The sequence below is a fragment of the Magnolia sinica genome, chromosome 10 (genome assembly GCF_029962835.1).
Source record: "Magnolia sinica isolate HGM2019 chromosome 10, MsV1, whole genome shotgun sequence".
In the NCBI taxonomy this organism is placed as follows: Eukaryota; Viridiplantae; Streptophyta; class Magnoliopsida; order Magnoliales; family Magnoliaceae; genus Magnolia; species Magnolia sinica.
Genome location: NC_080582.1, coordinates 48,374,833 through 48,391,238, shown reverse-complemented (window position 1 = coordinate 48,391,238; position 16,406 = coordinate 48,374,833). Strand labels below are relative to the sequence as shown.

The window sequence follows — 16,406 nt, the reverse complement described above, 5'->3', positions numbered from 1 at the left end:
ATCGGCCCATCTTCCCCCAAATCCCAAAATTAAAGTGGATGTGATGATGATTTCATCAAACATTCTTGAATTCTCTGAATGGGGTCAATTAACTGCTGATCGAAGTAGAAATTTGATTTTTTTTTTTTTTAACATTTTAAATTAATTTTAATTAAAAATCTTTTTTCCTAAAAATCTACTAATTACTAAGAACTATTAGATTCAGTTACATCAATGTTTTAAATATCGACGATATCGGCTGATAGATCCCACCATATATCTTGTATACCACTTGTGTGATACGAAACACACAGGTAGTGCCGATATATCCTACATGTTTGATCCGGTGAACATTTTCAATTTTCAATCCCTTTTTTGGTTGAAATTATGTTAGATCAGTGTCAAATGGTTACAAATCCATTGGTTTTTCATGTTTTGCATGAAAAATCATGTAGTTGGAGCTTTAATTTCCATATCCAGTGGTGCTTCATGTTCTCCATATTTTTTTTTTCAAAAATTTCCTTAAACCAGTTGTCAATCGAAACTAATTTTGAAGTATTTAGGAGTATTTGATGAAATGATAATCACAAACACACTAATTTCGAAATTTGAGTATAGGTGGTTCGATTTGTTGAAAATTACAGAAAATTCAAAATTTCCCTAATTTATCTCAAATTGCTTGCAATGTTGCACTCTAGAGATGAAATCAAGCACGTGTGAGGGCTGATCTACTGATTTGTTAAGTCCTTGTCAATTTTCAAAAAATAAAATCATTTTTTAATTAAAAATTAATAAAATGTTAATTTTTTTTTTTCAAAATTTCTCTTCAAACAACTGTCAATTGAGACTAATTTCAAAATATTTACAAGTGTTTGATGAAATGATCATCACATACACTTTAAATGTTGTGCATTCAATTTCAATATAGCTGCATTAGTTCAATCAGACAATGCATAACTTAGGACCCTACACAAAGGAAACCTATTTTGTGCACTTCTTTTTTGAGATGTTATGATTTAAAAGAGTGTATTGAGGTCTTTTTTGTAACAATCCCTTAAGTTTCATTGAAAAATTCAACCATTTTCCCGATGTTTCCCCATGTTTCCAAAAAAATGCGATAAATTACCTGATACAAACGATATATCCCGTGCGATAATCAATACATATCTGTATTCCAAAGATGCGATACCAATATTTCGAACACTAGGTTACATACATGTTTGATTTTGTGTTTGGATGCAGATTGCAATCGATCTGTGAGAAATTATAAAATTTTGAATTTTCCGCAACTTGGCCCATTTCCCCCCAAATCTCAAAATTGAAATTCCAAATCCATAATTTTTTGTGCAAAACATGAAGAATCATGGATTTGTAACCATTTGACACTGATTTAACATGATTTACAAAAAAAAAAAAAGAGATAAAAAATTGAAAATTTTCATCAGATTGTACAGGTGGAATATATCGGCACTACCTGTACGCAGTGTTTTTAAGTATCGACGATATCGGTTGATATATCCCACGATATATCTTGTATCCCACCTGTGCGATACGAAACGCACAAGTAGTGGGATATACCCCACATGTTCGATCCAATGAGCATTTTCGATTTTCTATCCTTTTTTTAAAAAAAAATATAAATCATATTAAATCAGTGTCAAATTGTTACAAATCTATGATTTTTCATGTTTTGCGTGAAAAGTCATGGATTGGGAGCTTCGATTTCGAGATTTGGAGGAGATGGGCTGGGTTGCGGAAATATTGAAAAGAAAAATCAAAATTTCCCAATTTCTCTCAAATTGGTTGCAATCGTGTCCCAACATAAAAATCAAACGTGTATGTAACCTGATCTAGTGATTCTTCTTATGCTTTTGAATGTATTGCTTGTGTTTCCACACATTTTCTTACAATTTTAAATTATATGAATAGACTTTGAATATACTTGCATCATTTCACTTAGACAAGGCATAGATTAGGACCCCATACAAAGAAAACATATTATCTGCACTTGTTTTTTTCTAATGTTTTGATTTATAAGCGTGTATTGATATCTTTTATTTTATTTTATTTTTTTATTTTAACGATCACTAAAGTTTCATTGAAAAATTCGACCAATTTCCCAATGTTTCCCAATGTTTCCAACAACAACAATACATTACGCGATACAACCTATATATCCCATGCGATAACCGATGTGTATCTGTATCCCAAGGGTGCGATACATAACGTGATACCGATATTTCGAACAGTGCCCGTGCTTTTTGTATCACACATGTGGCATACAAGATATATTGTGGGAAATATCAACCAATATCATCAATATTAAAAACATTGATTGATTCATATTGTTGTCATGTGTACATCTTCTTGAGACCATTGTCTCTCTCTTTTGATTTACCATGCTTGAACTCACTGTAGATTGTTTTTCTCTGGTTATGGACAAATAACTTGGGAGAGTGGGGGCTGATCAAGCTCGTCCAGAGGCGCATTAGTTACTGTGCCTTCGCATCGTTGATCATGCAAGTGGCATCCATGAAAGTGATTCGAACCGCTCATCCTTTTGGCTCCACCATTACTTGGATGCTAACCAAATCTTACCTTGTAGATCAATCCTAACCTTCTTTCAATGAACCTTCTCTCCTTGAATATGAGTTGTATTAGTATAATCTTTTAGTATCCATTTGTGCACCACTGACTAGATTTTAAAATCATGAATCAGTGTGATTTTGTGGATATGGCGTATTTAGTACTAGACCTACTGAATGTATTGTCTAGATCTTATCCCTTTATGGGGACACTGTAAACAATGTTTAGACACAATGAGTGGATCAACTCTCTAGCAAAGCATCCAATATCTATCGAAATACTTGGAGCCTTCTATCTTAGATCTTTATTTATTTTTGACAACACAATAAAATTTGGGGTCCCTTTCCCCTTGTTTCTCATTTGCTTTGACCTAATTGTTCTGTGCCATAACTCCAGAGTTTTCCATGAGCTCTTCTCAGCCTGGTTTTGACTGTATGTCGTAGGTACAGTTACGTATATACACCTGGGACCAAGTCCTACTCTTGTTGATGACTCAACCTCAATATTAGTCAGAGAAATAGAAGGATCATTGAAGCTATCATGATCCACTTACCTTATTTGATTCTTTTAGTGACTGCTGCCAAGATTCAGTTGCCTGGCTTTGTTACTTAGGTATTTGTCATTATGTCATTCTTCGTGTCGCTCTTTTGGCAAGCAGTTTCGAGTTTGTCCACAGAGAGTTTGGTGTCCAATCAATCTTTGATTTGTCATTATTTTCTATAGCCATCCTTTTCCCAAGCCATGGATGGGGTGATTGTGATTGCCTAATGAAAGAGATTCTTTAGAATCATAAGCAATCCATGATGGTCCTCAACAAACAGATGGATCAAATTGTTAATTGGATCTATTTTTGTGTCAACAATCTTGACTGTCCATATTAGAGGACACTGATCAAATGGTTAATGTTTGGCAGATTGATGTGACATTTGCATGGTAGTCCATGAAATGTGTGTTGATCCTAATGAACAATCTAGATCAATGGATTGGACTAGCAAAGTGTCCTAATGCAATGAAAAGCTCTAACAGTTCTTTGAGAGCACTGGACTCTATGAAGAAATAGCTTTTTTCCCTCCCTCCCTCCCGGAACTAAAAATAATAGTTTAGTTTTAGACAATTTTAACCTAGTTTGGTAAACACATATTAATAAGGAAAATTTGTGAATTTTGTCTAAAAAATAATATGCTATTTTGAAATTGAAATTAAATTACAAGGTACGTTCCATCACGCATCCACTAATCTCACAACTAAAATATCATTTCTCTATTTTATGCTGGTTTATGATCCATCTAAAGTGGGGCCCACTATTCGGACAGTTTAATTTGAGTCACATATTTCTCATGTGTTTGGTTTATGATGATCCATCAAAAGTTGGGCCTACCATTTTGACTGTTTGAGTTACATATTTATCATGTGTGGTTGTGGGTAAGAGTGGTAGTGAGCCGACATATTTCTCGTCTGTGGTTGTGTGTAAGAGTGGCAGTGGGCTAGGTGGCTCGATGGGCCTGACTCTTGACTAGGCTTGGACCTATTAGCTTGGTCATGACATGCATGGCCCCGATCAATTTTTGACCGAGCTTGGGCTCTAAAGTCATTTTGGCTTGACTTCACCTTTCCCAGCCTAGGCTGATCCAACTTCATATGTATGTCTTATATCGTATAAATGTCAGTCTAATCCTCAATTAGGCAACCCATGCACGTTGAATGTAGACCATTGATTTTGTGCATTTTGAGTGTTTTTTGTGTATGTGTGGACCGCTTGATCAGCAGATAGAAAGGAACATTCAAGTAGGAAATAAGGATTTTATCCATTTTCAGTCTGAGCTTTATTGTGCTTGGGTCCAACTAAATTTTTGGGGCTCAGGCCTGGGTTTGCTGTGCTGGTCCCATGCTGGGCTTGGGCATAGGACTTGTGCATCAAGCCAGAATGGGTCCAGGTCCAGCCCAAACCTGTCCCATTGCTGCCTCATTGCCTAATCAAACATGGTAAAAAAAATGTTAACCGGTTATTTCATTTTATTTTATCTTACTGGTTATTAGAACACCCTGTAAATGTGTTTTCTAATCAAATATCATCTGTTGCGAAATATTTGAACAATCATTGCAGGCTATAATATGCAACTGTTTTCTTGAAGTTCCGTTGGGTTTTCAGCTTGATATGGGTGGTCAGCTTGTTTTCATTTTCTTATGCACTATGCCATTCCGTAATACTGTATAACAACTGCTCTGAAGCAATATTTATTACTATAGGATTTGACATTCATATCCTCTGTATTTCAGCACTTCTACCATGTTGTCTTGTGTATGAGGAAACCTCAAGGAAGAGGTTTGGAATTGGCAAAGAAACATATAGCATTGTGCCTATCGGAGCTAGATTGCATTCACAGATCATTGGAATTCCTTAGATCTAATGCATCTGGATTTTGTCAAGATGACAATGAAGATAGAACTACAGCTTCTGGTTGTAAACCTATTGGTTTTGATTCTAGTTTGAATAGCAGATTGTCAGCCCCAACTCCACCACGTGCAATCAAACTACTCAGCTGGAAAGAGGTTAGCATTTGGAAAGTGTAGCTAATTAATCTCAGTTCTCTTTCATTAATTGTGAAGGATAGCTTGTTCCTGTACTGGCAGGCTATCGAGTATTTTGAGAAGCTTCTTCATGATTTCGACATTATTTGTTCCTTCTCTATGGATTCATCATTAGAGGGTGTTCTCCGCTTTGTGGTTCAGTTTCAGAAAACACAACCTGACTTGGTTGCAAGAGCTCATCTTCAGGTCAGCGTAATTACCTCGATTGAATTGTTCTTCTGTACTTTGTTGATATTTTTACTGTTTAACGAAAATTTATGTCTGCTTGTGAGGTTCAACTGGTTCACAAGGTTGTCCCCACTATCATGATAATCTTGTGCATAAGTTAGCTTGATTCTCCGACCCGCAGATAATTTCCATCTTGTCATGTGTGGTGATATCCAACCAGTCTGAAAGGTTGCCCCACCACAATGACATTCTTGCCCCATTTGGTGGGCAAACCTGGATATTTTTATTATATGAGTGGCTATCCATTATTTTCTATGTTGTGGGCCACTTGATGAGTGGATCATGCTGATTTTTGCACTAGTTGATCCTCATGGACGGGTGAACATATTGGACATGTTGGATGTGAAACTCACATTATATATTGGATTGTCAGCTGGTTGGACGGCATCTTAGCGTGCAGCCAGTTGGACGGCATCTTAGCGTGCAGCCAGTTGGACAAGAGCATTCTAATATGTGTATCTGAAATGAGGATGTTGAGATGGATGAGTGGCAAGATGAGAATGACAGAATTAGAAATGAATGCATTTGAGGGAGTTTAGGGTTAGCGTCCACAGAGATCGAATCTATGCATTGGTGCATGCATGTATTGAGGGGTTTATATGATATTTATATGAATCTTGAATATCGCATGTGATATTTTATACTTTGACATTCATAGGACAAGGGTTGTTGAAATGAGGATGTCGAGATGGATGACTCCCACGATGAGGAAGGATAGAATTAGAAATGAATGCGTTTGGGGGAACTTAGGACCAGCACTAATAGGTAATAAGATGAGCGTAAGTAGACTTAGATGGCAATGGAGACCAAGAACTGCGCCGGTTAGGAGTGAGTTGGTACAAGTTAAGGCTCTAAAAGGGCAAGGGGAAGGCACCGAAGGACGTGAGTGGAGGTAGTAAGAGAAGACTTAATGACTTATGGTCTAACTAGTGTTTTAAATAGCGGTAACATGTTGCATAGCATTCGGCCCTCTGTAGGTGTAGCGTAAGCTACACGATACTTCTATTTTTTAATTTAAAAATAGAAAAAATATGTTAAATAGTAAGGAAAAAAGCCTAAAAGATGATTCATTTTTTTTTTTTTTTTTCAAGTATAAGCATGTTCAAACAAGTTATTAATAATCATTTATCAAAAGCCAATTCGCATACATAAACCAAATCAAATTATTATCACATCAACAACTTTTTAAGCAAACTATAATTAATAATGTCTAATTGAAACCACAAGTCACAATTACAAAAAGAAATTAAAATCCCACAGGTTGAGAGTATCAAGTACAAAATACAAATATAATTACCTTTCAAAAAATACAAAATACAATTACCATTTATAATAAAAAAAGGTGTAGCGTACGCTACATACGCTACGCACACGATACATACGCTATGCATGCTACGACGCTATTTGCTAACGCTACAAGCGCTACCGCTATGCTACGGGTGCTATTCAAAACACCGGTTCTAACTGAAGTTATGGCCCGTGATAGAGTGGAATGACAGAACAAGATTCATGCAGCTGACCCCAATTAATTGGTATAAGACTTAGATGATGATGATATTATATACTTTGACATTGAATTAGATTCCGCAAGGCATGTGTGTAATAATATTGCAGATGATATATTTCCCTAGTCTGTGTAGGTTGAGTTGTTCCCAAAATGTATGAACAAATGAAGCAAAGCAACAAGGCCTCAAATCCTTGCATGTATGTGAATGCGATCTTTAGGCACGACATTGACAGGTCAACTCATAAGATAATTTTGAAATTAATGATGCCCTACTTTGAAGCATTGACACATTATATGGTCAATTTTCTTATAGGGACACCCTAAGTCTCTGATGTAGGTGCATGTGAATTGGAATTTATTTGGACTCATGGAAGGTGCTGATTTGTAAGTCAAGAGTGGAGAGCTCACGTTGTGTTGAAACTGATAGCCAAGTGCAGAACTAGATGGAAAGTAGGAGACAAATAATTGTGGAAAGGGAGACATCTAGTTTACAACATTTGTTGTGGCAAATGCCCAAATGCATAAAGTAAAGTAGGGAATAGATGTTACAACATTTTCTTTCGTTTTCTCCAGCGACTAATTCCAAGATTGGGTTGGGGAATTGATTTATTTGGATTGTCTTCGTCGTTGAAAACTTCTTTTGGCCATATACTTTCTAAGACCTTTTATGTTGTAACTCTTTTCATTCTTTTTTTTTTTTTTTCCTCCAAAAAGGGAGAAAAAAGTTTTTGCTAGTTTTGCATGCCCTATGGAGCTGTGTCGTGTGTCAAAAACCACAAAATAGAGTTAGTAAATAAACGATTCTTTGCTAGATTACACAACACATGCAGATGATATCTCTTAGTTATAATCCTTTTGTTATCTTTTGGATAGCTTTTTGTTATTTGATTTATTTTAGTAATTATTTCTTTGTAAATAGAAGATTATCTTCGTAATAACTAATATGGAGATCATAAGGAAAGGATTCTAGTGTAGGAGGAAAAGATAATCTCCTCTTATCTCTTTTTTCCTAAAAAAAAAAATCATAGTACATAGATTTGTGAGTAGGTGTAATCTCCTATTATCTCTTTTTTTCCTTAAAAAAAATATCATAGTTGTTGTCGCCAGAATTTGGTGAACAGATATGATTGATTGTTGAGGAGCACCCACCAATGGACCTGCAAGGAAACTAGAAAATGTGGACAACGAGGGGAGTCGATGGCGGTCATGGACCCTCCGATGCCTAAGTTAGACGGGTAGATCTGAATCAAAGACTTGATCTTGGGTTTGTTTTCTTATCTCCTCTCATTTAAGGTGACTATATTTATAGGGTTCATGGGCAGTTTTGAAACCTTCGTATTTTAATAGGTTACGCTGGAGGGTCCTTATTTGGATGAGAAACTGCTCCTGAAATTGTCGTCGAGCCCGCCTTGGCTGGCGTGATCTTCGGCCAAGATTAGGTCGGACCCTCCTTTTCCAAGTGGGGCATAATCCCCTCCGGACTACTCGTACCGCCTCGGTAGTGGTCGGTTAGATTAGCTCGGAGCCCGGGGGAAGCTTGGATCCCGAGCTTCTTGCATTGACGATCCTTTGCTTGTGATGTAGACGTTCCTAGTGAGATGACTCTTCCCCTACCGAGCTATGTCCTCAGACAACTCGTGAGCTCATCTCTTTGTCGGGAGAGTTGCTTATCTTGTCTCTGGGCATTATGCTTCGAATGCTCGAGACAGAAATCTGCCCTGGTGCTTTAGTCGCTTCGGCTTTGAGGCACTCTCCTTGTGGTCGGTCATTCTTTCCATATGGTGGACCAATTTGGTTTTGCCCACAACAATAGTACATAGACTTGTGAGTAGGTGTGTGAGTGCACAACGTCTTCATGCTTTGTTATGCACCATAGATTGGTGTGTATCGATTTGGTAGTATCCTTTAAAATTTTTGGAATTATCTTTGATTAGGCATATCAGTTGTGACAAAGTGTACAAGTAAAAGCAGTAGTGGAGGAAGAGAGAGATGAAGAAAATATTCTTATCTTTTCTCGTCTTTCTTCGTTGCACGTCTTCCACCATCTAGGAGTTTTAAGTATCAGATCCATGATGCCTCAATTGCTTTTCCCATTCCTTCTTCCAATTTCGTCCCTCCTTTCTTACAACCAGTGTTCGAGTTGTCGGTATCGCTACAAGTTTCGTTGGTTGGAGATAAAAATATAATATCGTTATTGCTAATAACCGGAAATGCGTAGAAACATGTGAAAAAGGGGAAAATGGTGGAATTTTTTAGTGAAACTTCAGGAGATTCCTAAATACACATATTTGCATATTTAGGAATAAAAAAATTGCAAAGAGAATCATAAATAATAAGTTTCCATTTAATGGGGGCTTAAAAACATATGCTATCGTAAGAAATTAGTCCAATATTAACCAAAATGATTTTATACAACACAAATACAGTTACTATACAATAAGTAGGACACAAAAATAAATGAACCATCCAATCTCTCCTCCCCCCATTAAATCCATCCATCCATCCAACCATCACATCCATCCATCTGATCCCATCCATCCATCGACCGTCCAATACATCCAACCATCCCACCATCCATCTCATCTATCCATCCATCCATCCATCCTTCCAACTATCCAATCCATCCATCCCATCCATTGATCTGCTCGACCATAAAATCCATCAATCCATCTACCCACCCAACCATCCATCCATCCATCCAACCGTCCATCAATCTCATCCATCCAACCATATAACCATCCATCCAATCCATCCATCCATCCAACCATCACATCCCTCCATCCCACCGTCCACCTAATCATCCATCCATCCATTAACCATCCAATCCATCCATCCATCCATCCAACCAACCATCCATCCAACCATCACATCCATCCATCCAACCAACCATCACATCCATCCATCCAACCAACCATCACATCCATCCATCAATCCAACCATCCAACCAACCCATCCAACCTTCCAACCCATCCATCCATCAATCCAACCATCCAACCAACCCATCCAACCTTCCACCCCATCCATCCATTCGTCCATCTCATCCCATCCCATCCCATCCCAGCCATCCATCCATCCAACCATTCACCCATTCATCCATCCAAACAACCATCCATCCTTCCAACCATACATACATGATACATGATACATTATACATTTTAAATATTTTTATAAGTTTTCAAAATTATTTTAAAAATTCTGAAAATTAAAAAAACATTGTTTAATCTCTTTTCTTTTTCTTTAAATGGGCCCCATTTAGGTCAGCCCATCTTCAACAGCCATCATCATTTAAAAAATGAGGCCCCAATTGGCCCCATCTTAATATTTAACAGATTTATTTTTTATTTTCAATAACAATAGTAAATAAATAAATTTGAAAAATCAAGAGATTTTGGGCACTCGATAGATCGGCCCATCGCTATGATCATATAAAAAAATGGGGCCTCAATTTGATGTTTTTGGGAAGAAATTGGGCAAAATCAGATTTTCCCCAATTTCCCCAAATTGGCCCAAATAGATCCTTAAATCTCTTGATTTTGTACTCAATCCATGTTTATGCATGAATCTCATGTATAAACATGGATTTCAAATGAAATCCATGCTTAAATTCAGGAGAAAATGTCTGTTTTGGGGATTTTTCGTTTCCTTGAGATTCCTGCCCACTAGTGCTTTGAGCGGTGATTTCTCCATCAAATATTTGTTTTGATCCTTAAAACCAGGTTAGTTGGTGCCAAAATCCACTCCCCTTCACAGATATACAAAAAATCTGGATTCTGCTTCCCTTTTCTAACTATTTGAGATTTTTTTTTTTTTTTTTTTTTTTTTAATTTTTCACTCATTTACGCACCTGGTATCTCTCTCTGCACAGCTGCGTGCAATATTTCAGTGACTTCTCCCTGTTTTATCGAGAAATCGCAGATTGTATGGGGGAATAGTGTTATGTTTAGTATGTGGCTGATCGTTATCGACAAATCACGAAAATTTCGCCAAGATTTCGCCGACACCATGAAATGATTCAAAATACCAGGGTTTTGGTATCGCAAGTGCATCGACAATGACAATATAGTGATAGTATCGATATTGTTGTCGACAATACAAACATTGCTTACAACCTTGTCACAAAGCAATAAGAGGCTTTCCCTCAGCAAAAGATCTAATGGCCTTTGTAGAACTGCTCGGAAATAAAACGTACCCCGATGTGTGTCAACTGCTACTAGAAGTACTGCTGGAAGCCTGGACCATCATCCTGCTGCCAGAACGTCTTCCAGCCACCAGTAGTGCTGCTGGATCATCATCCAGCCACTGGTTGTGCTGTCAGAATGTTTTGTAGCCACTGAAATTGCTGCAGAATGTCCTCAGGCTACTGGAAGTGTTTTCGATTCAAAGCCCAGCTGCCAGAGTCATTGGAAGTGCAATAAACCTGTCCCATGGTCTCCAGAATCATTGGCATGCTTGGCATGTCTGACATGCTTCAGCTTGAGGGGTAGTGTTCGAGTACACAGCTCTGTGTATGTGCAGAACACCATACTGATGGCATGCACAGCTTTCTGTGTTCCTGATGAACATCACATGATGTATAACTCTTAGTTATTGTCCTTTTGTTATCTTTTGGATATCTTTTGGTTGTTTGATTTGTTTTGGTAATTATCTCTTTGTAAATAGAAGATTGTCTTTGTAATTAGGAGATATAATAAAGGATTCTAGAGAAGGAGAAAATAGATACTCTCCTTTTCCCTATTTCTACATTCTTGAAAGCTAATGTGTATAACAAGAGGAACTGATCGTCCTTGCGATATTATGTTTCCTTTCTCTTGCACCTATGTCCGTTGCTTCCTCTCTTGGCTTCATGCAAATATATAATGTGGGATCTTGACAATTTTACTAGGTGGATCTGCCTTTTCATTAATGAAAACCCACCGATTTTGACGTAGTAATGAATTCTAGAAAGCTCTGGGCCAAATGTTAATTGAGAAAATTTCCTCTCATATAGCAATCTAAGGGAGTTAAAAGTCATCAAATATCCACTAGGAGCTTCATCAAAATAAGCTCTGATCAAGCAGTTTTCGTAGTATCAGTATTGTTACATGTATCACTGACTGAGGATATGGAAAGATGAATCGATATCGGCTGTATTTTGTTTATTAAATATATTACTGACTGAGGGAAACATGGGGAAAATGGTGGATTTTTTCAATGAAACTTTAGGAGATGCTATAATACACATTAACATATTTAGGAATTAAAAAATTGCAAAAAAAGAACCGTACATAATAAGTTTCCATACAATAGGGGCCTAAAGCACTTGTTGTCGTAGAAAATCACTGCAATAGTAACCAACATGGAGTTATGAAGTGGCTTGAAGTCGTCATCTTAGTTCCCACTCATTTGCCCATAGTACTACTGCTCCACATGTAGACAATATTGTTATTTGGTCATCATCTATTCATATCAGTGGAGGTACTCTCTTAGGTATCTCTGGTACTCATCCTCCCTGAATTGTATAAGTATGCCTAGATGTGGGTATCATTTGAAGGTAACTGACCGTGGCTGAGTAGGGTCCTGAGGAAACGGATTAACTCCAACCCCGACTTCTAGATAGAACTGAGCCAATCGTATGACGGGTACTCTGAATATCCCCATCTGAATCCATAAGCATAAGTGCTCGCCTACAGTTGTGCATATCCATAGCTAGACGACTATGACTGAGTGTCGTAGACGCCATACCCATAAGGTGGGATGGAAGTGGAGCTCTCCTATTTGAATTGATATCCATTGACGACAAGCTGCGTGCAAGAGACTCCTCGATGCATGTGACATTTTTCTTCTCACCCTTCCAACACTATAAATGCTGACTGAGCTCTGTTGCTCTTCCCAAAGATGATTGATGAGATCCATGGTCTTCATCCTAAGTGGCATGGTTAAAGTGGGTCACCTCAGTGAACTAGTTAACAGATTGCTAATTCTGATCCATTGTGCAACCTGCACCACTGCCACCTCCACTCCCGTTGCTACCCACCTTCATTGCAATCCATGCCAGACTGGCCTCCATCTCTACCATCACCATTGTCATCATTGTTGTCATCACCATCGTTGCCATTGCCGAATGGGGATAAAGTCTCATCATCATTACTTGAGATGACCCGACGTTTGGGAGTAGGCGGCGAGGATGCCATCAGGACGTACCAGACTCATCAACATGTTGAAGGAGTCCACCTAAGTCTTCTGCTCATGCATGAACCGATCTGTTAATACTAAAAGGCGTTGCTTCCTCGGCTTTCACTAGAGCAACGCCTCTCTCGCTGTCATCTAAATCAACTGACTTGATCAACTCATAAAGTGGGTACTCAGAATCATCAGCAAGAAGCACTTGTGCGCCTATTGATAGCAGGTCTAGTGGGTTATGATGTGCCTCCATGTCATGCTCTGCCGTAGCTACCTCTCTTTTAGCTTCGTATTGTAGTGGCAATATACAAGCTTCTATAGCTTCTCATACCCTAGTCTATTTATCATCTTTGTGTGTATAGGCGACTATGTACTCCAACTCCCCATGTATGGCGAAGAGGAGATAATATGGGCGAGAACATGGATGACCAATAACTGCAATGTGGGTAAGTCATCTTATACATCGCTCACCATACGATTGGCAATCCATCAAAAGCATGTCTTAATTCAAATGATAAATGCAGTGGCTCCATCATAAACCATATTATTTAATTACTTGAAGTAATAAATATACTTGTTTGGCGTCATCATTCCCTTGATGCTTTTGCAGGTGCGACTGAGAACCACACCCATGGCATCTCTAAAGCACAATAGCTGTCAATCACACATTCATAATTCACCATTATTACTCATATATGTGGAGACTAAGAAAGTAAAAGGCTCAATTTATCATTAACTCATTCTCAATATTTGCTTTTCATGTTGACTTAGAGAATATCTTCTCAGGCGGGTGGCCATCTTTAGTTCACTACCTCCCACAATTGACATTTATAGTGGAACTTGGAGTTTAGGTAACATGTTGGAACCCAATTAGCAACATTAACATATAAATAGAAGTAATGATTAAGCGATAAATAAATGACATTAAATGTTAGGAACTTATCAGCCTAGTGGAGTGGATGCTCAAGGATCATGTTCCATCTATCATTAATGATATTCAACACTCATCTATGCAAATTGGGAAATGCAGCCCGTATCCCCTCTTATTGATCACATAAGCTCGTACATGGACCCCATTGAAGGCCACATCTCATTATCTACAATCTTAAGCTGCCTGTAAATCAGTTGCAAGATGCCAACGACATCACTAACGTTGTCCTAAAATCCATCGCTAAGCAGTCCCCGCAACCCTCTATGCACTTTGGGTTTGTCTTTGGTTCCACTTAGTGTCTCTTTTAAATCTAAATAAACTCCCTAGCCCCGCCCTGTGCCAGTACAAGTCGTCGAGTGCCATAAATTTCGTGACGAACCGTGTCACACTCAGTTGATAATATCTCCTTGATAGCAAGGTATTCAAAATCGGTTATGTAACAGCCGTTACGTAACGGTAACGGTCATAACTGTTACACTTTATGGAGTTGAAACGGTCGTTACAGAAAAAACAAGCCGTAAAGGCCCAGTAACGGTCCTGTAACGGCCTTGTAACGGTCTCGTAACATTTTTTTTCAAAAAACAAAAAAGAGTCATAATGGACGTTACGACCCGTATCATAATGGTAACGGTGGTTACCATTTTAAAACACCTTGCCTAATACTCATTGCGCATTGTGGCCAACAACCATGAGTGACTGCATGAAGTTTGTTACCCTTCTTACCGCCTCATTGGTGGTCTTGATCTACTCTCTTTGGCGTATCAACTCAAGCACCAGGTCAATGCAATGAGCCGCGCACGTGATTCTTATACTCCTTCATTAGCTATTTCCCTACCGTGACACTACCGTTATACATAGCAGCTTGCACCATATTCTTTAAAACCACCTCTCTAATTACTCTCTTCAAAATGGTATATATACATATATAGAAGTGGTCCTTTATGTGGGTGGATGCATTATATTTCTGAGGAAAAATTGATTGCCCTTTCGAATACACCATGGAGTTAATGTTCAACAACTCCGCGGGCCTATCCACCCATCGCACATCACCTTCACCCCGTTTGTCTCCCAGTTCAACTTGAGGTTGTCTTCCCAAGTCTGCATCTTCTCATATTCACAGTCGATGTAGACCCCCAAAATCTTCGATCTTTGTGAGACATCACGCCTTGTCAACGCACTAGACGATGTTGATCATGTTGCAGAAGTAGGGGTTGCACATCGTATGTGTTGGTATGTCTCGAAATGAACCACATAGTTATAACGCTCCTCATGATCTCTTTGAATTTCCCTTTGCTAAAAAAAAATCTTTCAATTTCCTCTGCTTCATACCCGCAATGGGTGCATTTGGAACACAAGTGCTCTAGGCGTGTTGTAGGGTAGTCCTGCCTGACCCAGATCACCCCCCACCCCACACACACACACACACGCACTCTCTCTCTCTCTCTCTCTCTCTCTCTCTCTCTCTCTAGCCTCACGTCTAGAGGCCCCAAACGATAGCCCGGTCTCCTCCAGCCATCGTCTCTACTCCCTATCCTACCACGATGCCAAGGACTAACACATCGCCTGTCTGTACATCCTCCTATCTCGCTCAATAACACAGTCCTTGGGATACACCAGACCCATTTCATCATCATTATCATCATCATCTTGCTCCTCAACAGTCCCTGAGGGTCGTCCAGGAACTCGTAAACTCCTTAAAATCCCTCTCTTGTACATGTTGTTGCTTCTTGTGTCTTCCCAATCTCCGCCATCATCTCCTTTGGAAAACTTAGGTAGTTGTTCACATTCTTTGCTCCCCTGCCAAGTGCTTTGTCAGCCTAGAAAGCCTATGTATGCCCACAATAGTGTCTGTTCCGAATCTATTCTCCTCCATTTGTCGTCCATGTCTCCACGATGCCCCTTGCTCATTTTCCCAACATTTAAATTTCTGCTACCTAAATATAAATACAACCAATATTATCTTTAGGAACAAAATAATTACTTAAACGTCTTTCTAAATTAAAGGAAAGTCATACATCCACGCATGCATGCATGCATTCATACATCCATCCATACATGTCTATCCATCCATACGTACATCCATATATGCATATATTAAAACACCCATCCATCCATGCATACATACACTAATATGTCCATCCATCCATGCATACAAATATGCATCCATCCATGTATGCATACACACATACACACATACGCAATCCATCCATCCAACCACCCAACCATGCATACACACATGATCCATCCATCATCTATGCATTGCATGCATACATACCTACCTACCTACACACATATATACATTCATACATGTCTATCTATCCATACATCGATACATCCATCCATGCATGCATACAAACATGCATCCATCCATTCATGCATACATACATACATATACATGATGCATCCATCCATCCAACCAACCACCCA

General features: G+C 38.6%; 1 protein-coding gene across 3 annotated transcripts in view; it reads left to right on the top strand.

Annotated features, from left to right (window-relative positions):
• The window catches only part of LOC131258366 (uncharacterized), a 96,114-nt gene that overhangs the window by 41,977 nt on the left and 37,731 nt on the right, over positions 1-16,406 (top strand). For all 3 annotated transcript variants that reach the window (XM_058259640.1, XM_058259638.1, XM_058259641.1), the window contains exons 7-8: positions 4,843-5,115; positions 5,197-5,340. In XM_058259640.1, the coding sequence (XP_058115623.1) occupies positions 4,843-5,115; positions 5,197-5,340 (417 nt within the window). The remainder of the gene's footprint in view (positions 1-4,842; positions 5,116-5,196; positions 5,341-16,406) is intronic.